The sequence below is a fragment of the Cervus elaphus genome, chromosome X, assembly GCF_910594005.1.
Source record: "Cervus elaphus chromosome X, mCerEla1.1, whole genome shotgun sequence".
Classification (NCBI taxonomy): domain Eukaryota; kingdom Metazoa; phylum Chordata; class Mammalia; order Artiodactyla; family Cervidae; genus Cervus; species Cervus elaphus.
The window spans coordinates 128,636,875-128,659,009 of record NC_057848.1 but is presented as its reverse complement, the minus strand read 5'-3'; the positions used below and the strand labels follow the sequence as shown (position 1 = coordinate 128,659,009).

General features: G+C 41.0%; 1 protein-coding gene across 8 annotated transcripts in view; it reads right to left on the bottom strand.

Annotated features, from left to right (window-relative positions):
• The window catches only part of ARHGEF9 (Cdc42 guanine nucleotide exchange factor 9), a 435,862-nt gene that overhangs the window by 225,286 nt on the left and 188,441 nt on the right, over positions 1-22,135 (bottom strand). The window contains exon 1 of one of the 8 annotated variants that reach the window (XM_043895135.1): positions 11,243-11,649. The exons of the other annotated variants lie outside the window; for them this stretch is intronic. Coding sequence (XP_043751070.1) covers positions 11,243-11,272 — 30 coding nt within the window. The 5' untranslated portion in view covers positions 11,273-11,649. Of the gene's footprint in view, positions 1-11,242; positions 11,650-22,135 lie in introns of those variants that run through there. 8 annotated transcript variants of the gene reach the window in all.

Genomic DNA, 22,135 nt, shown 5'->3' with positions numbered 1-22,135 from the left:
ATGCAAAACAGAGCAGTGCAGTGCCTGTCACAAGATGAACATTGGCTTTGTAAATGTTAGCCCTTATTCTCAATCTGAAGGAAATGGCAACCCACTCCAGTATTCTTGCCTGGAGAATGCCAGGGACAGAGGAGCCTGCTGGGCTGCTATCTATGGAGTCACACAGAGTTGGACACAACTGAAGCAACTTAGCAGCAGCAGCAGCATTCTCAAGCCCTACTGCATTCATGATCTTATTATTGGTACCCCTTACCACTGGGATGAAGGAAGCCAGACAAACATCCACTCCTGGCAAGCGGAGAGAGTAATGCTCAAGGTCTCATCCTGGCTTTGTTTGAAGATCAGTTCAATTCAGTTCAGTCGCTCAGTCATGTCCAACTCTTTGCGACCCCATGAACCGCAGCACGCCAGGCCTCCCTGTCCATCACCAACTCCTAGAGTCCACCCAAACCCATGTCCATTGAGTCGATGATGCCATCCAACCATCTCATCCTTTGTCATCCCCTTCTCTGCCTGCCCTCAATCTTTCCCAGCATCAGGGTCTTTTCAAATGACTCAGCTCTTCGCATCAGGTGGCCAAAATATTGGAGTTTCAGCTTTAACATCAATCCTTCCAATGAACACCCAGGACTGATCTCCTTTAGGATGGACTGGTTGGATCTCTGTGCAGTCCAAGGGACTCTCAAGAGTCTTCTTCAACACCACAGTTCAAAACCATCAATTCTTCAGTTCTCAGCTTTCTTTCTAGTCTAACTCTCACATCCATACATGACCACTGGAAGACCCATAGCCTTGACTAGACGGATCTTTATCGGCAAAGTAATGTCTCTGCTTTTTAATATGCTGTCTAGATTGGTCATAACTTTCCTTCCAAGGGGTAAGCATCTTTTAATTTCATGGCTGCAGTCACCATCTGCAGTGATTTTGGAGCCCAGAAAAATAAAGTCAGCCGCTGTTTTCCCCTGTTTCCCCATCTATTTGCCATGAAGTGATGGGACTGGATGCCATGATCTTAATTTTCTGACTGTTGAGCTTTAAGCCAACTTTTTCACTTTCCTCTTTTACTTTCATCAAGAGGAAAAGAAGATATGTCATCTCTCCCAGTCTCAGTTTCTCCAACTTTAAAGTATGAAGACTGTTAGGATGCCTACACAAATTCATGTATGTGAAGGGGCTTTGGCAATGCAAAATACCCCAAAAATGTGAGATTATTATTGTATTAAAATAATACAGATGATCATTATTTGAACCCTTGCTATGTGAAATACACTATTCCAAGTGCTTTACATAATTTCTTCTTCACAATAGTACCAATGACCAATGATGACTATTATTCTAGTTCCATAGATAAAGTGTGATGGTTAATTGTATGCGTCAATTTGTCTGGGCCACAATGCTCAGATATTTGGTCAAACATTATTTTTGATATTTCTGTGAAGGTATTCTTTTGGGTGACATTAACATTTAAATCTGTGGGCTGTGGGTGAAGCAGATCATACTTCACAATGTGGGTGGGCTCAATTGAAAGTCTTAATGAAACAGAGACTGGCCTCCCTCTAGCAAGAAGGAATTCTGACAGCAGACTGCCTTTGGACTCAGACTGCAACTTTTCTCAGCTTGCCAGCCTACCCTACAGATTTTGGATTTGTATTTCCACAATCACAGGACCCAATTATTTAAAATAAATCTCTCTCTCTCTCTCACCCTCTGTGTATGTGTGTGTTTATTTATTTATAAAGTTGACCTTTGAACAATGGAAGGGTTAAGGGTGCTGAACAATAACACAGTTGAAAATTCATGTATAACTTACAGACAGCCCTCCATGTCCACAGTTTCACATCATGTAGTACTGCAGTCTGTATTTTGGGGAAAAATGCACATATAAGTGGACCCAGTCAGTTCAGACCTGTGTTGTTCAAGAGTCAACTGTGTGTGTGTGTGTGTGTGTGTGTGTGTGTGTGTGTGTGTGTGCGTGCGTGCGCACACGCGCATGTGCACATACATATCCTGTTGGTGTTGTTTCTCTGGAGAACCTTGATCAATACATAAAGAAACTGGAGCCTAGGATGTTTAAATCCTTTGCCCCAAATCACACAACTAGTCAGTGACAGAGCCAGAAACCTAGAGGTTTTCTTTCACATTTCCTCCCTATCCTATACCTCTCTCACTCAATCCAGCATCAATTTCCATTGATTCTATCTTCAAAATTATGTCCAATCTGCCCTCTCCTCAGCTCCAATGAATTTATTCTGCAGCAGTTTCTTAACTGGGCTTGACTTCTCCACTTTCACTCTCCTCAATCTAGTCTCTAGCCTGAAAAAGTCAATTTCTCATATCACAAAGCAGGTCCCATTATTCTACAGCTTCAAATGCTTCCTACTGTACTTTTAATAAATAGCACTTGTCAGTGCCCAGCACTATCACACACAATGTTAGCATAACTCAATCTTTACAATAACAGTATGGATAGACCATTATTATCCTCACTTTTCAGAGGCCATAACTGAGGCACTGAAAGGTTAGGTAACATGTTCATGGTCACTAAACTAATAACTGGCAGAGTGAGAATTTGAACCTAGGCAGTCTGGTTGAACATGCTATTAAACACAGAACCATACTATCTTTGAGTATAGTGATATATACCTTCCCTGATATATACCTTCCCTGGGCCTGCAAGCTCCCTGGGCCTACAAGATCCTGTGTGATCTGGTCCCTGCCTGACTTTCTAACTTTTATCATGCCACTTGTCTCCCTTTCTGACTGCTCCAGCCAAACTTGCCTTCTTTCTGTCCCTTGAGCATACAAAACTATCTCAACCTTAAGGACTTTACACACACACAATTCCTGCTGCCTCTCCCAGACTCCCCACAAACTTCACTATCTCATTCTTTATTTTTTATTATAATGCAAGTTTGTTAAGATTTTTCTCCAAATCTCTACATAGCTTACTCAACTTGAATGCCACTTCCCTTGTATGCCACACAGGCACTTTGACAAAATATTTCTTCATGGCAATAGGACTTCCTAGAGCTAGCTGAATACATTTATTTTCGGCCACTGCTTGGTTTTCATTATTGAACAGTTTAATCACTTGCAGAACTAGTCACATTCTCTCTCTCTCTCTCTCTCTCACACACACACACACATACACACACACACTGGTTGTCATTATTGATCAGCTTAAACACTTGCAGCAGAACTAGTCACATTCTCTCTCTCTCTCTCTCTCTCTCACACACACACACACACACACACACACTTACACACACAACTACCCTCCCCCCATACAACTACCCCCCACACAGACACCAAAAACAGCGCGATGAGCAAACTTCTCAAAACAGTAGGTTCCTAAGAAGAAGCTTTTCTCATCATGTCATGGGACTGTTTGGGGGCCTTTTTGTCTCTCCTCAAGCAGAGAATTCAGGAAGCCCTGTGCTGGGGTGGGAGGGATAGTTATTTGTGAATGAAATTCCTGTTGGATCTCTTGGCACTCAGAGAAGAGTAAAGTTGGGTCTCATCTTCTGAGAGCTGAATAAAGGATAGTAGGAAAGATCATATTCTTCCTACCCACATGTGTATCCCTTCTGTCCTATCAAGAATAAAAATCTTCCCCTATGGGTAGAGAGCAACAAAATTTACACAGCTCCTTCCAATCTACTCACACATATGATTCTCACAGAAAACTGGAAAGATAAGTTAGGCTATGTGATGATTAATTTTATGTATTAACTTGACTGGGCCATAGAGGGGCTAGATATCTGGTCAAAAATTATTCTGGGTGTTTATTATTTTTAATAGAAATATAACTAGATATGTGGATTCTTTTCCAAGTTATATGATATAAGATAGCAGAGAATTTCTTTTTGTGCACTACCACCTCCAGCACCTAGATCAGTGTCAATTCATAGTAACCTCTATATTTTTGTTGAATTAATTAAGAAACTCGATAGCATCTATGAGATAAAGTACTTTGCCCCATTTGATGGATGAGAATACTGAGAATGAAAGAGGTTTGACAACTGTCAAGTGTTTCAGAGTTGAGAGGTATGAAAGCCAGGCCCATCAATGTCAGACTTGTGATTCTGAGATCTGTGTTCCCTCCACTCCAGGTACTGTCTAACCTAGCACAAACTGACATTGCAGATACAAGCTATGAATAAATACACTGAACAATTTATCATCAAAAGTGAGCTCATATTTTTTTCTTTTCTAACGCTATCTATTGAGACAGATTTTATTCTGTAAATGCCAACTGATGTTTACATGTGACACTTGCAATCAGTTCAATAGTCAAATGTTCAGCAAAGAAATCTGACTGTAATGAAAAGCTCAATATGAATTTCCAGGGCTTTGAAAATGAAAGAACAAGGAGCAATGACCTTTCGACCAGCCACATTATAAAATGGTGGCTAAATATGCACTCTTATATTTTCATAATGGACCACTAGTTAGATTTTACCCAACATTTACTTCTAGGAATCTGAGAATCTCAGTCTGGAAGGATTTTGGCAATTTTTAATAGCCCCATTTAATAGGTGAGAAAACTGAGGTTCAAAGTACTCCTATTAAACAGCAGAGCCAAGATTAGAAGTTTCTTGCTTTCTAGGCTCTAACGGAATTTACTACTCCTATCTCTTGAATTATGGGTGTGTCTTTTCTTTATTTCTTTTTAATTGAAACATAGCTGACTATGTGGATTCTTTTCCAAGTTACACTCAGTTTGTGGTCTTGGATAAAGTACCCTCTCTATCTGAGGCTCAGTTTTCAAAATCTATAAAATGAGTGGCATGAAAACAATTTTTGTGTGGGAGGTAGGGAGAACACAGGAAAAGCAAAGCCCTTCTCCAAAGCTGTAAGCAACAACCTAACACATGAAGCAAAAACCTAGGTGCTCTGGATAAATCAAAAGTAGAAGATCCAAACTTTTGCCTGCCCCTGTCCATCCCCTTCCTGTGAGGAACTGCCATGGTAACCCTAGGGCTCTGAGGCAGGGAGTATACAATCCTTTCGTGTAAAGTGCCAAATAATAAATATTTCAGGCTTTTCAGGCCATATTGTTTCTGTCAAAACTACTCAAATCTGCCTTTGTACCGTGAAGGCATAGTGAGCATGGCTGTGCTCCAGTAAAACTTTAGGGACACTGAAATTAGAATTTCATATAAATTTCCATGCAATTTCACATATGTGTGTCACAAAATATTCTCCTTTCAATTTTCCCCAACTATTTAGAAATGTAAAAACCATTCTTAGTCTGTGGGCTGGATTTGACCGTTAGGCTATAATTTGCTGACCCCTGACCTAAACAGTTGGGCTAAATTATGCCCAATATCAACCAGATTGGACATTATAGCTAAGGCAGTCCAGAAGCAACTTAAGCAGTATAGAAAGTAAAGCCTGAAATTATATTGTTGCCATGGAAATTCCAGAAAGTAGATAACAGAGTACATTGGGCCTGCTCAAGAGTAGGGGACCACAAAAAGGAGAAGGCTCAAATTCTGATCCTACTCCTCACTTTCCCAGGCTGATCTGCATTTCAAACTACTTGGCAATTCATCTACTGTCAGAACTTCAACTGTAACCAATGCCTCCCAATCCTCCTGTGAGCTCAATGTGTAGATCACAAACTGCCTATTAGCTATCTCTCATTTGAGGCTGTTTGAGCATCTTAGACTTAATGTAGCTCAGACTGTATTAGTCATCTCCCCTCTCTACCCTCTCTAACTGCTGCTCCTCATTTTGTATCCCTGATCTCTGTGGAGGATATTACCATCCACTTGTTCTCACAAAAAGACTGTCACTCAGGGGACGTAATGGAAGGCTAGAATACATCAAGTCTTGATTGATCCTTCACTAGATTGATGGCAGCATTTTTACTATTGGCCACATTTTAGCTGTTGGTCAAATCTATTAGGTTGTAGCTCATAGTCCAAAGCTTAGTTCAAGCCCTAAGTCTCTGCATTTCTACACTGATAGGCCTACATGTGCGTTAACTGTGACAATAACTGTAGATTGTCTCCCAATGGCCCCCTATTCCTTTGTATCAGAAATTTTTCCCCTGATTGTTAGCTGTGCACATAACCAGCCAGTTTATATGACTACATTTCCAAGTTTCCCTTGCAGCTGGAAGTGTCCATGTGACTTAGTTCTGACCGATTAGATTTAAGGAGAAGTATTAAATAGAATTTCATGGAAGGTTTCTTTTAAAAGGAGGGTCAAGTCCTTTTCCTCCTCTCTTATGCTTCCTCATACCTAAAATGTGGATATTAATAAATATTCTGGAGCTTCAACACCCATCTTGGATCATGGAGCAACCTCCAGAATAAAAGCAAAATGCTAAGGATGGTGGCGCAGAGAAGTCCCCAAAGTCTTCCTAAAGCTACCATATTGGCCCAGGTATGCCTATATTCTGACCTATTTTATGTGAAAGAATGAAATCTGTATGTTTTAAGCCACTGTGAATAGATTCCTATTATTCATAGCAGAAATAAATCAACCATTAAACTTACCAGTTGCCACTCTATCTTGCTTATGCAGAGATTTCCACCAACTCAAATGCTGTGGCTTTTATATGGGCAATATGAAATTTGACATGGAATTAGTTCAAGATTTCATAGTCTCCAAAGCAGTGGCATACCAAGAGTGGAACAATAAGAGTAGACAATCCTTAGTGCAAGTAATGAAACAGTGCACTACCTATAGATTTTTTTAAGACTAAAAGTAAAAGTGTACTTTTATTATCACCATGCACCAGCAATTTTAAATAATCTCAGTAACAGAATATTCCTCCTTGAGACAAGTGCTCCAGCCTGGTGCACTGGGAAGACCCAGAGGAATCGGGTGGAGAGGGAGGTGGGAGGGGGGATCGGGATTGGGAATACATGTAAATCCATGGCTGATTCATATCAATGTATGACAAAACCCACTGGAAAAAAAAATAATAATAATAAAAAAAAAAAGAACTGCAAGATAAAAAAAAAAAAACGCTAAACAACTATTGTTATTACTGAGTTTTAGTAATATATACATACAGTTTCAAAGCAACCTTTATTACTTATCCTTTAATAATATTGTATTCTACATGGAAGTTGATTCAGAGTTGATTCAGCTGATTCCAGTTGTACACTTGCATCCCCAACATGCACACAGATTTTACATGTGTTCCTTTAGTTCATTTTACTTTGAAAAGGTTTGTGTGCATGAGTTCTAAGTCATTCCTGTCATATACAGCTCTTTGTGAACCTATGGACTCCTGGAGGAGCCTGCCAGGCTCCTCTGTCCATGGAATTCTCCAGGCAAGAATACTGGAATGGGTTGCCATGCCCTCCTCTAGGGGATTTTCCCCACTCGAGGATCAAACCCATGTCTCTTACATCTACTGCATCAGCAGGTGGGTTTTTTTATCACTAGTGCCACCTGGGAAGCCCAGGTTAAAGTGCATTCAAAGTAGCTTTGGGTGCATTTCATGTTTGCAGATCCCTGTGGGACTAAATGTTCCAGAATTTAAATAGCAGGTTTGAAGTAAACAAAGATAGCACAATAATTGTAGTCAAAGCTACAATGTAAGTTATTTCAATTCTGTCATTTGTGACCAATTGGAGTTTTTATTTGTGTTTAAAATATAGAACAGAGAAAACAATACAAACTATAGAGTGTAGTACTTTTGTTCAATAAGTACAGATTTTAGATCAAATATGAGATGTTACTGAATTTGAATGTCTTTGATATTGAATTATTCTTCTTTTCATTGTTAATTATTTGAAAATTAAAAAAAACAAATCAATAAAATAATTATTAGAACTGATCATTACATGATTACTGAAAATAATTTTGTCACATAGAGAAGAGAGTATTAAAAATGATCCATTCCAGATGTTACATACGTTAAGTGTATCATATCTCCAAAATACTAGTAATATACTTAATATTCTCCAGAATACCAGAAAGCAAGAGACTGATTCATTGATAATCCATACAGAATCAACCCTTAGTTAGACCCACTAGAGGCCAGGAGCCCAAAGCAGATCATTTGATCATTGACTTAGACACAAAATCCCCTTGCATGCATCTACCCACTCTGTGTTCATTCTAGCTCCACATTCAGCCATCTGAGATTTGGATGACTGGCCAGAAAGGAGAAAGATACAGATCATCTATAATGCTCAGTACAGTCCTTTCATACAGATTATCATCACCCTGGCCCAAGCCACCATCACTTCTAACCTGAACTATTACAAGAGCCAACCTCACAGCTCTTTGCTCCACTACAGTGTATTATCCTCTTAAAATTTAAGTCAGATTAAATCCCTCATCTGTTTGAAACCTTCCAAAAATTACCCATCTCACTCAGATTAAATGTCCCCAGGACGGTGGCCTCCTTGTGTTCCTTAAACAAACCAAATGCGCTCTTTCTCTGGCTGTTTTTTCATCCATTTCACCTAAATATCTCCACAGACCTTGTTCCTTCATTTTCTTCACATCTCCACTCAAATGTTTCTTAATTAGAGAGGTTCAACCGACATCTAATACATTATTCCAACCCTATCTCTATTCTCTTATTAGGTTTTCTTTTTCTTCTTAGAGCTAAGCACCCTCTGACATATTGCATAGTTATTTGTGCAATTGTTTAGTGAGCCCCTTCAACTCCTTGAATGTAAGATATATGATAGCAGAGAATTTCTTTTTGTTCACTGCTACCTCCAACACCTAGATCAGTGTCAATTCATAGTAACCTCTATATTTTTGTTGAATTAATTAAGAAACTCGATAGCATCTATGAGATAAAGTACTTTGCCCCATTTGATGGATGAGAATACTGAGAATGAAAGAGGTTTGACAACTGTCAAGTATTTCAGAATTGAGAGGTATGAAAGCCAGGCCCATCAATGTCAGACTTGTGATTCTGAGATCTGTGTTCCCTCCACTCCAGGTACTGTCTAACCTAGCACAAACTGACATTGCAGATAGATATAAGCTATGAATAAATACACTGAACAATTTATCATCAAAAGTGAGCTCATGTTTTTTTTCTTTTTTAACACTATCTACGGACAGATTTTATTCTGTAAATGCCAACTGATGTTTTATGTTCAAGGACCTTTGTATAACATGTGACACTTGCAATCAGTTCAATAGTCGAATGTTCAGCAAAGAAATCTGACTGTAATGAAAAGCTCAATATGAATTTCCAGGGCTTTGAAAATGAAAGAACAAGGAGCAATGACCTTTCGACCAGCCACATTATAAAATGGTGGCTAAATATGCACTCTTATATTTTCATAATGGACCACTAGTTAAATTTTACCCAACATTTACTTCTAGGAATCTGAGAATCTCAGATCTGGAAGGATTTTGGTAATCATTAATAGCCCCATTTAACAGGTGAGAAAACTGAGGTTCAAAGTACTCCTATTAAACAGCAGAGCCAAGATTAGAAGTTTCTTGCTTTCCAGACTCTAATGGAATTTACTACTCCTATCACTTGAATTCTGGCAAACAGTTAAATAAATGTTTTCATCATACAATATTCACTACTTCAGTCCCCTAAAAATATTATGCAATTTCTCCATCAATCTTCAATTACATAGTCTCCACAAGGTTTCTGTTACCCTTTCTTCTTTCTCATACACAATTAGCAAAACTTCAGATTTCTCTATTAACTTAATCTGTTGTCAATGGGTGGCTCTGGATCCCTACACTATAATATACTTAGAGGAGGAGGGAAATATCACCTAGACCCAGCTTCTAGAAATACCAGGGCTTTCATTTTTTTAAGGTAAATTTCATGGCATTAGTTCATTATGAAAGAAGTCCTTTACCAAGATCATGACTCTCTGTTCCTTTCTGCCTTTCTCAGCACCATTTGATGATTCTATGGAGCAGTGGAGAGGGACACTGACAGAGTCAGGAGACTCCTGTGCTGGACTAAGCTTTACCTTCATGGAGCTGTGTGGCCCTGAGCAAGTCTCTCCCACTCTCTGGATCACAACTTTCCTGGATGGACAACACACGTCTGAAGGTCTTTTCCTGTTCTATAGCTTTCTGGTTCTACAAACATTTGAAATAGCCTTATGGGACCCCACAGAAAGAGGAAGATCTGAGAAAAGTCTCTTGAAGCCCTGGCAAATACAGGCTGAATGACTTCAAGAACCACTGAAACAGAGGAATCTCCTCTGAACACAATCCTAGCCCACACCAGATTTACGCCTCCCTTCCAGAATGGAAACAAAAAAGGGGTTAAATATCCGTTTTTCCCCAAAAGCTTCAGGCTACTTTCCTTCAGCTGCAGGTTATGGGTAGCAGTGGGGAACTGTAGGCTGGCATTGCCATCAGTGCCTGCTGACCCAACTCGACTGCCCTCCAAGACTCTCTTGTCGATGCTTCCCAGCTGAGGACAAAGGCATGGTGGCCTCCCATGCCCCAGAGTCCCAGACCAGACTTGAGCTACCCCTCGCTGAGTCAGAGAGTCATCAAGATGAAGCCACCACTTCCTCTCTGCAAAGGAAGTCATTCCAAGGTCTCCAGGTAGAGAAGGGAACATAATAGCATACAGTGAACTGTTGGGAGGATGATAGTAAACACACACACAAGCACACACTCCTTGGATGGGGGTAGCGGAGAGAGTTCTAACCGAATGGGGCCAGACCCATTTCCAGAATGGCAGTTTCTGTAGCCTCTCCTTGGCAAAGCCTCAAGTGTGGACAGGGTGACCCCAGTCTAGGCAAGGAAAGGCTTCAGGACTCCCCCAGGCAGCTTCTCTGAGAGGGGCTCTCTGGCTCTCCCAGTAAGGGAATACACACAGCCCATTTGGGGGACCATGCAGTTCTCCCATACTGCCCCCTCCACAATCCCAGGCTTTGTAACTCCCCCCTCCCTCCCAACCCCGTGCCACCCTCCCAACCCCCGCCCCAACCCCCGCCAATCCTCTCTCCTAAGAGACTCACTGCTCCCAGAGAGTCCCTCTACCCACCACCTTGCCTCTCTGGTCTGCCAGGTGACCCTCCCCCCAACTCCTATCCCACTCCGGGGTGGTAAGAAAGGGGACGGAGAAGGGAGGGGGCTTTCCTCACAGGCAGGCGAGCAAGGACTCCTAAAATGGCCACAGCAAGCTTGCTGGTATCTCAAGGACAGCGGAGAGGGCTGTGTGCAGAAGCTAGGGGGCTCACTGCATGGCGGCTGGTGAAGGAACTGGGGGTGGGGCTAGGGGACTGAAGCTGGGGAAGCTGCGGTTATGTTCACTCACCATTCCCGATCCGCCCCTTATCCACTGCATGGTGCTAATGAAGTCCGGCTTCTTGTCAAGGCCCTGGAGGCTGTCGCGGGTTGTTTCAGGCAGGCTGGGCTGGCAGGGCTGGAGCAAGCGAAAGCCCCAGCGCCCCCTCCCCCTCGTTTCCTTCACAGCCCTACAGCCCAATCCCCTCCTCTCCGGACCTCGCCTTCATTCAGGTTTTTCCATCCCTGCAGCAGGCTCTGCTTCTCTGCCCCACAGCTCCCGAGGTGCTTGGCCTGGGGAGATGTGGGAGGGGGATTCCCACCGACTGCCTTTGTCCCTTGCCAAGGCTTGAGATCTGGGAGGCAGGGGTGCAGGGAGATGATGTGGGTGAATAACCTCCGCCCAGGAGAAGGCAGCTGCCACCTCTGCCTGCCTCCGGCTGTGCTGGAGTTAGATGCTGTTTATTGTGGGGCTCCCCAGTTGTGTCGAGTCAGCAAAAAGTCCTTTCCAAAGTTGCCAGAAGGTGTTGGGCCAGCCTTTGAAATAATAGAATCCTGCGCCCGTGAAGCCATGCCAACACTCTCCTGCTTTATCACTTTCACTTCTCAGAACAACCTTGTGGAGGCAGGCATTGGTATCTCCATATTACAGATAAATAAGTGGAGGTTTAGATGATGGTAGAGACCTACCTAAGGTCACATAAAAAAGATAGTCTCAACTTTACCCTCTGCAGCTTTCCATGCTTCTTTTTGCTACAATTCATACAAACACACACACACACACACACACACACACACACAACCCCTCATGATTCTTCCTGACACCCTCAGGAATATAGAAGGTAGCTTGTTGATGGATGAATTTTCCATTTGCTTATTTTGCTGAGAATAAGTCAAATGAACATCAGCAAAACAGGCAAACGGAGAAACCACCCACCTCTTCATGATGTCTCTGACTATGCAATTCAACCCAGACTGGCCCCTCTGCATCTGTTGGGAGTTGATGCTGTTGGTCCCATTCATACCCATTATTATTGCATATAGTCTTACAATAACTTTGTGAGGAAGACATGACAGTGAGTGTTAATTAATTAGTCCCCTATTATAGACATGAACATTGAAGACTAGAGAGTGAAAGATATTTTCCCATGGTAGCACAACCAAAGAAGGCAAGATTCCAAGGCTCCTGACCCACAGGGAGGTTCAAGCAAGAAAGGGATTACAAAAAGCAGAGATTGCAGTTACAGCAAGAAGGAATTAAAATATGACATAAGAAAGAAGTGCCTGAAGGCGATTGGTATGAAGACATCACTGGCATGCCCCACACACTGTCCTCTCCTTTCTAGCAAATTTTTCCCTCTTCATCCAAGGCATTGTTTTGGCCAAACAGAGCTGGCCTAATATCAAAGTAACTGCCTTAATGAGTATTCAGTCCTGGGAGGGGTATAAGCAGAAGCTGAATTGCCCTTTGGCAAGGGATTCCTGAATCAAATGGGAACTTAGCCTGGGTGACCTTTCAACTTCCTTTCAAGTTTGATGGTTCAGTAATCAGAGATTCTGCAATGTCTCCTCACTGTCTCACCTAGGGACCTTCACTCACACTGAGGCTGTTGAATGCACCTCCCTGGCCAACCAGCCCATTCAAGCTCTCAGGACTCTATAAAAATCTCTTTAAGACCCGACACTAGGCACACAGCCTCTAGAAAGCTTTTCCGAAATACTCTAAGACCTGATTTTATCACCTTTCATCTAACTTCTATAGTGCCACCTTTAGTTTTCTCAATTGAAAATAATCTTTTACTCACTGATTGTTATAGGATGAATTGTGCACCCCTCCCACAAATTCGTATGTTGAAGTGCAAACTCCAGTGCCTCAGAATGTGACTGTACTTATGTGAGACAGGGTCTTTAAAGAGGTAGTTAAGTAAAAATAAGGTCATTGTATAGGCCCTACTCCAATATGTCTGCTGTCCTTACATGAAGAGGAAATTTGGACAAAGGTGACGACCATGTGAAGACAAAGGAGAAGACAGCCATCTATAAGACAAGGAAAGAGGCCTTGGAAAAGACTACCTTGATCTTGGACTTTCCAGCCTTTGGAGTCGTAAGAAAGTAAATTTATGTTATTTAAGCCACCCAGACTGCTGTACTTCATTATGGTAGCCCTGGCAAATTAATACACTAGTTATGTGTACATTTTTCTATTTAATGTCACTTAAGTGGAAATATAATTTTTTTTTTAAAGCAGAGGCAATGAGTTTCTAATCTTGCTATCTCCTACAGTAGTGACTGGCACATAGGAGATATCCAATAAAATTTGGATTTTTTTAATGGATACACTCAGTTGACAATATTATCAAGGGTATATTTGTATACCTATAGCTGATTCATTCATTGTACAGCAGAAACTAACAAAACATTGTAAAGCAACTGTACTCCAATAAAAAAATAAATAAAAAGACAAGACATAAAAAATATTATTGCGCTTCCTTGTTCCAGGCATTGGGTTAGCTACTCAAGATACAAGACAAATTTCCTCATGGACTTTGTAATCTACTTGAAGTGGAGAAAAGATAAACAACAAAAAAAATAAACAAACAAGGTAATGAAAGGTTGTGACACATGCTTTGAAGGAGATACACCAATTTGTGTGATAGTGAGAAGCCTTGGGATTATAGAAGTTGTCTATATCAATAATGATCCAGTCAGGAAAATAAAAACCATTCTAGATATTTCTTCTGTATGGTTTAATACAGAGAACATATCACACTGTCAAAACAAAGAAGTCAAATAGGGGATGGTGGGGCAAGCCAACATGTAGCAACCATAGAAAACTGTTAATAGTTTTCTACCCATCTAGAGCTAGATGGGTAATGGGAAAAAGTAATGTTGTCAGAACTCAGAAACTCGTATTAAATTGAAACTAAAAGCATGGGGTGGTTGGCCTGATGGTGCAGGTGCCATGAATAGAGGAATTGTCCTCAGAAGTTAGAGTCACTGAGGAGATAGAGCCACTTCAATACACCTCTCTGAAGCAGGAGGTAAAGGAATACTCTTCCTCCCGTTCACTAGTCTCCCACAGGTGTCTTCCTTTGGACAAAACAAGTGAGACAGCAAGGGAATCTAAGAAATTTAGTTTGCAGGAGAAGAGGGAAGAATCGATCTGAGGGCAAATATTTCAGTGTTAATGTATGACATGTGTGGAAGAACAGATGGTGATCCCATAGGCATAGACACTATCAAATCCAGTATGTCTGGAGTGCTATTTGCCTAAAACATATGAGCAGCTATAGGTGATACAATGAGGTGGCACTAGTGAACCTGACTGCCAATGCAGGAGACATTTAAGAGACACAGGTTCAATCCCTAAGTCAAGAAGATCCCTTGGAGAAGGGAGTGGAAACCCACTCCAGTATTCTTGCCTAGAGAATCCTATGGACAGAGAAGCCTGGGGTCACAAAGAGTTGGACGCAACTGAAGCAACTTAGCAAGTACCCAGTGTAGAAGGTTAGAGTATAAGCTCTGAGGCCAGGACTGCTTGAATTTAATTATTGACTTTGATACTTACTCAGCCAGGTATTTAATGTTCTGCATCTTGATAGTTTTCTTATTTGTGAAATAGGGGTAATAATATTGTCTACTTCACTAGATTGTTTTGAACATTTGATAAATTTGTCCATGGAAAGAAAGTACTTAGCACAAAACCCTGGCAGCCAGTAAGTTTTCAGAAAAGGTCTGTGCCCCAGACCTTGCCTTTGTAGTCCTGTGATCTCCCAGAAGCCTATTTGGTACTTAGCCTGGCATCAGCTCTCAGTGGACAAGTGCCAAATGCTGTCTTCTTTTCAGCCATGAGCAGCATGAGGAAAGAGACAATCATAGGTATGTCCCCAGCTACATTCTTTTTATTTGGGTCCATCGTGATTCAAGGAACTCAGAGCCAGGCTTCTGAGGGCAGAGCTATCAGCCCAAATTAGTCACTACCTACTGTGACTGTGGCTTTGTGCAGAATGAAGAACTGAATTCACTACAGTTGGGTAATCTGGGTCAAGTACCTAGCTCCTCTGCATCACATTTCTCAATTATCCAATGAATAAAGTAATTGTCATTTACGTAATAGCCTTCAGTTCAGTTCAGTCACTCAGTCGTGTCCAACTCTTTGCAACCTCATGGACTGCAGCACACTAAGCCTCCCTGTCCATCACCAACTCCCAGAGTTTACTCAAACTCATGTTCATTGAGTCGGTGATGACATCCAACCATCTCATGCTCTGTTGTCCCCTTCTCCCGCCTTCAATCTTTCTGGTTGGATCTCCTTGCAGTTCAAGGGACTCTCAAGAGTCTTCTCCAAAACCACAGTTCAAAAGCATCAATTCTTCAGTGCTCAGGTTTCATTATGGTCCAACTCTCACATCCATACTTGACTACTGGAAAAACCATAGCCTTGACCAGGCGGACCTTTCTTAGCAAAGCAATGTCTCTGTTGTTTAATATGCTGTCTAGGTTGGTCATAACTTTTCTTTCAAGGAGTAAGTGTCTTTTAATTTCATGGCTGCAATCACCATCTGCAGTGATTTTGGAGCCAATAAATAAATAAATAAATAAAGTCTGTCATTGTTTCCACTGTTTCCCTATCTATTTGCCATGAAGTGATGGGACCAGATGCCATGATCTTAGTTTTCTGAATGTTTAGCTTTAAGCCACCTTTTTACTCTCCTCTTTCACTTTCATCAAGAGGCTCTTTAGTTCTTCTTTGCTTTCTGCCATAAAGGTGGTGCCATCTGTATATCTGAGGTTATTGATATTTCTCCTGGCAATCTTGATTCCAGCTTGTGCTTCATCCAAATTGCAATAGTCTTAAACAATCACTTATGCATATATATCAAAATTGACAAAGACCTTCAAGATTATCTCCTTCAACATTCTCATTTTAGAGATGATAAAATGTTCAGTTCAGTTGCTCAGTAGTGTCCATCTCTTTGCGACCCCACAGACTGAAGCATGGCAGGAATCCCTGTCCATTATCAGCTCCTGGAGCTTGCTCACATTTATGTCCATCGAGTCAGTGATGCCATCAAACAATTGCATCCTCTGTCTTCCCCTTCTCCTCCTGCCTTCAAGCTTTCCCAGCAGCAGGGTGTTTTCCAATGAGTCAGTTCTTCACATCAGGTGGCCAAAGTATTGGAGTTTCAGCTTCAGCATCAGTCCTTCCAATGAATATTCAGGACTGATTTCCTTTAGAATGGACTGGTTGGATCTCCTTGCAGTCCAAGTGACTCTCAAGAGTCTTCTCCAACACCACAGTTCAAAAGCATCAATTCTTCAGTGCTCAGATGTTGTTGTGGTCCAACTCTCACATCCACACATGTCTCTGTAAAAACCATAGCTTTGACTAGAGGTAACTTGTGTGTAAAGTAATGAACTGTCTAGGTTGGTTATAGCTTTTCTTCCAAGGAGCAAGCATCTTTTAATTTCATGGCTGCAATCACCATCTGCAGTGATTTTGGAGCCCAAGAAAATAGTAACTCACAGTTTTGATTGTTTCCCCATCTATTCGCCATGAAGGGATGGGACTGGATGCCATGATCTTCATTTTTTGATTGTTGAGTCTTAAGCCAGCTTTTTCACTCTCCTCTTTCACTTTCATCAACAGGCTCTTTAGTTCCTCTTCACTTTTTACCACAAGGGTGGAGTCATCTGCATATCTGAGGTTATTGATATTTCTCCCAGAAATCTCGATTCCAGCTTCTGCTCCATCCAGCCCAGCATTTTGCATGATGTACACTGCATATAAGTTAAATAAGCAGGGTGACAATATACAGGCTTAACATACTCCTTTGTCAATTTCGAATCAGTCCATTGTTTCATGTCCAGTTCTAACTGGTGCTTCTTGACCTGCATACAGATTTCTCAGGAGGCAGGTAAGGTGGTCTGGTATTCCCATCTTGTTAAGAATTTCCCACAGTTTGTTGTGATCCACACAGACAAAGGCTCTGGCATTGTCAATAAAGTAGAAATAGATGTTCTTCTGGAAATATCTTGCTTTTTCTCTGACCCAGTGCATGTTGGCAATTTGATCTCTTGTTCGTCTGCCTCTTCTAAATCCAGCTTGAACATCTGGAAGTTCTCTGTTGATGTACTATTGAAGCCTCGTTTGGAGAATATTGAGCATTACTTTGCTAGCATGTGAGATGACTGCAACTGTGTGGTAGTTTGAACATTCTTTGGCATTGCCTTTCTTTGAGATTGGAATGAAAACTGACCTTTTCCAGTCCTGTGGCCACTGCTGAGTTTTCCAAATTTGCTGGCATATTGAGTGCAGCACTTTCACAGCATCATCTTCTAGGATTTGAAGTAGCTCAGCTAGAATTCCATCACCTCTACTAACTTTGTTCATAGTGATGTTTCCTAAGGCCCACTTGACTTCAGACTCCAGGATGGCTGGCTCTAGGTGAATGATCACACCATCATAGTTATCTGAGTCATTAAGATCTTTTTTGTATATTTCTTCTGTATATTCTTGCCACCTCTTCTTAATATCTTCTGCTTCTGTTAGGTCCCTACCATCTCTGTCCTTTATTGAGCTCATCTTTGCATGAAGCTTTCCCTTGGTATCTCTGATTTTCTTGAAGAGATCTCTAGTCTTTCCCATTCTATTATTTTCCTCTGTTTCTTTGCATTGATCACTGAGGAGGACTTTCTTAACTCTCTTTGCTATTCTTTGGACCTCTGCCTTCAGATGGGTTTATCTTTCCTTTTCTCCTTTGCCTTTCACTTCTCTTCTTTTCTCAGCTATTTTTAAGGCCTCCTCAGATGACCATTTTGTCTTTTTGCATTTCTTTTTCTTGGGGATGGTTTGATCATCACATCCTGTACAATGTCATGAACTTCTGTCCATAGTTCTTCAGGCACTCTGTTTTTCAGATCTAATCCCTTGACTCCACTTGTCACTTCCACTGTATAATTATAAGGGATTTCATTTAGGTCATAACTGAATGGTCTAGTGACTTTTTCCTACTTTATTCAATTTAAGTCTGAATTTTGCAATAAGGAGTTCATGATATGAGCCACAGTCAGCTCCCAGTCTTGTTTTTCCTCCTGTATAGAGCTTCTATATCTTCAGCTGCAGAGAATATAATCAATCTGATTTTGATATTGCCCATCTGATGATGTCCATGTGTAGGGTCATCCCTTGTGTTGTTGGAAGAGGGTGCTTGCTATGACCAGTGCATTCTCTTCACAAAATTCTGTTAGCCTTTGCTCTGCTTCAATTTGTACCCCAAGGCCAAACTTGCCTGTTACTTCAGGTATCTCTTGACTTCCTACTTCTGCATTCCAGTCCCCTATGATGAAAAGGATATCTTTTTGGTGTTATTTCTAGAAAGACTTCACAGAACTGTTTAACCTCAGCTTCTTTGGCATTAGTGGTTGAGGCATAGACTTGGATCACTGTGATATGGAATGGCTTGCCTTGGAAACAAACAAAGATCATTCTGTCATTTTTGAGATTGCATCCAAGTACTGCATTTTGGACTCTTCTGTTGACTATCAGGGCTACTCCATTTCTTCTAAGTGATTGTTACCCACTGCAGTAGATATAATGGTCATCTGAATTAAATTCACCCATTCTGGTCCATTTAAGTTCACTGATTCCTAAAAAGTCAATGCTCACTCTTGCCATCAGCTTTTTGAGCATTTCCAATTTACCTTGATTCATGGACCTAACATTCCAGGTTCCTATGCACTATTGCTCTTTACAGCATTAGACTTTAGTCCCATCCCCAGTCACATCACAGCTGGGCATTGTTTTCACTTTGGTTCCATCTCTTCATTCTTTCTGGAGTTATTTCTCCACTCTTCTCCAGGAGCATATTGGGCACCTACCAACCTGGGGAGTTCATCTTTCAGTGTCATATCTTTTTGCCTTTTCATACCATTCATGGGGTTCTCAAAGCAAGAATACCAAAGTGGTTTGCCATTCCCATCTCCAGTGGGCCACCTTTTGTCAGAATTCTCCAAGATGACCCATCTGTCTTGGGTGGCTCTAGATGGCTCATATGGCTCATAGTTTCATTGAGTTAGACAATGCTGTGGTCTGTGTGATCTGTTTGGTTAGTTTTCTGTGACTGACAATCAAATGTAGCCTCCAAGAATAAATGTGATTCCCAGAGACACAGAGTAAGTTAATGGCTGAACTGGAATGAGACTAAGACCTTTGATTCTTGACAGAGAGTGGAATGTGGCAGTGAAAAAGGATAAAAGTTAAATGTACAAAACTACTATGATGCTAGTATTGAGAGTCCAATGCTCAAATCCACCTTATAACATGTGATGTCTTGACAAAATATTATTTACTTATATCACTTATCTGTTCAGTTGTAAATTCAATAAATATGTGTGCCTATGTGGCAGGCATAGTATGTTAACCACTGATTATATAACAATAAACAAAACAGACACCATTCATGCATTCATTTCTATCCAATAAACAAGTAAATGAGGTAAATAAATATGTTAATACAGATGGTGATAAATGCTATGAGAGAAAGAGAGTGAAAGAATTGAGAGTAACTGTGAGGGAAGGCAGAATTTAGATAAAAAAGGTTTCTCCAAGGAGATGACATCTAAGTTGAGGACTATAGCTTGAATGTGAGTCAACCATGTAAAGAAGTAGGGGTAAAATATTCCAGGCGTAGAAAACAGAAAGTCCAAATGATTCAACTTCCCAGGTGGCACTAGGGATAAAGAACCCACCTGCCATTGCAGGAGACACAAGTACATGAGGGTTCAATTCCTGAGTTGGGAAGATCCCCTGGAAGAGGGCATGACAACCCACTCCAGTGTTCTTACCTGGAAAATCCCATGGACAGAGAAACATGGCAGGCTACACAGTCCATAGTGTTGCAAAGAGTCAAACATGACTAAAGCGACTTAGCATGCATGCGTACAGAGAGCCCCAGGAATTAGAAGCCCAGTGAGACTGAAACATAGAGAGAAAGTTGGACAGTGTAGGAGACATATTTGACAGAAACATGCCATATAAATCCTTTATTTTGAGAACAACAGGGAGAGAGGGGAGGGAATTGAGGGGTTTTAAGCAAGAGAATGAGTTGATCTGATTTACATTTGTATTGTAAAAGACCACTTAGGTTGTTAAATGATAAACAAATTGATAGACAATAGGTTGAGGCTGTTGTAGTCATCCAGGAGAAAGATGATGCAACTTGTGATGGAAAGGCAGAGAAGATGATGAACAGAGGTAAAAATATTTGAGATATATTTTAGAAGTAGAAACAACAGAATTTGGTGATGGGTTGCACGTAGAGTATGAGGCAAAGAGAGGACAAATTAAGGATGCCTTTAGGTTTCTGGCTTGAACAACTGGGTAGATGGTAGCACCATTTGCTGATATGAAGAGACTAGAATAAACAGATTTGAGGAGGGGAGGAAATCAAGACTTCCATTTTTGATGTATTAAGTGTGAGCTATATTTTAGTCATATTGTTAGAAGAGATGTCAGAAAGACAATGGGATATACAAACCTAGAGCTCAGGAGCAAATATCTGCTGGGAAATATACATTTTGGAGTCATCCTCATGTAGACAGGATGAGATTATCTATAGAGAGAATGTAGGTAGGAAAGGGTCCTGGACCCTCAACAATTAGACTAACGTTGAGTAGAGAGGGAGGGGTCAAAAATGGAGACTGAGAAGTAGTGGTCAGTAAAGTAGAAAGAAAACCAGAAGAAATTTTATTCAGATAAAAATGTTCTGAGAAATGACACTGAGAAGTTGAATGGATGATGATATTAATAGAGATATGACCATTGTATTGGTAAGACAGTCATAGCTATTGGTCTTAACAAGAGTAGCCTCATTAGCACAAAGGTAACAGAAGTCATCCTGGAATGAGCTGAGGAGTGAGTGAGGGGGAAAAGAGTTAATGAAGGTAAAGAAGTTGAAAGAATATAGATATCTCTTTGAAAAGTTTTGCTCTGAAGGGAATAGGAAATAGGGTAATATTTGGAAAGGTATGTGTGATCAAGGAAGTTGTTCTTTTTTAAAATTGAAATAAGAGTTTAAGAGCATGCTTATATGATGATGAGGGTGAGAAGGAAAGGTTGATGACATAGGACCTTGCTACTTGAAGCATGGTCCACAGACCAACAACATTATCATCACCTGGACACTTGTTATAAACATAGAACCCCAGGCCCCATCCCAGACTACTGAATCACTATTTGCATTTAACTAGAAATCCAGGTGATTTGCATGTACTTTAAATTCTCAGAGGCCCTGGTGCAGCAGAAGGGATACTTGCAGGAACAAAGTCCTCAAGAAAGTGATAGGGAAATGTCCAGAGCATAAGAGATGTTACTTGCTCTTGGCAGGAACAGAACTACTTCTTATACTCTAGAAAGAAGGAAGAAAAAAAAATCTGCAAGGGTGCTTCTGAGCAAGTATGTAATAGTCCTCTAAGAGCAATGGTTCTCAGTCTCTGGAATCATGAGAGGAGATTTAAACAGGAAGTGTTGAGTGCCCAGCTGAGACTTGTGGTAAAGCAAATCAGTCAGCTCAACTGTGGGACTTTTTATTCAGTTTACCTTGCTGTTCAAGCACAAGTATAGAAAGGATAGGTGGTTGGTGAAATCTGGGGTAGATTTGCCAGGAAAACACAATAGGAAAAGAAATGGGAAATAGAGTTGAAAATGTTTTCAAGGAATTGATAACAATAACAGACCAGGTAACCCAAGTTGGACAGAAAAGAAAAGACATGAGAAGGGATGATGAGTATGGGGTAAGGTTAATGGCATTATATATCTTGATGATGTAGAAGAATTGCTGGAGTAGATGTACCAGTGTAAGTGGGCTGGAAGAATAGGACAGTGATCAGAGGGGAAATGCCTGATATTGAGATTCTGGAGGCA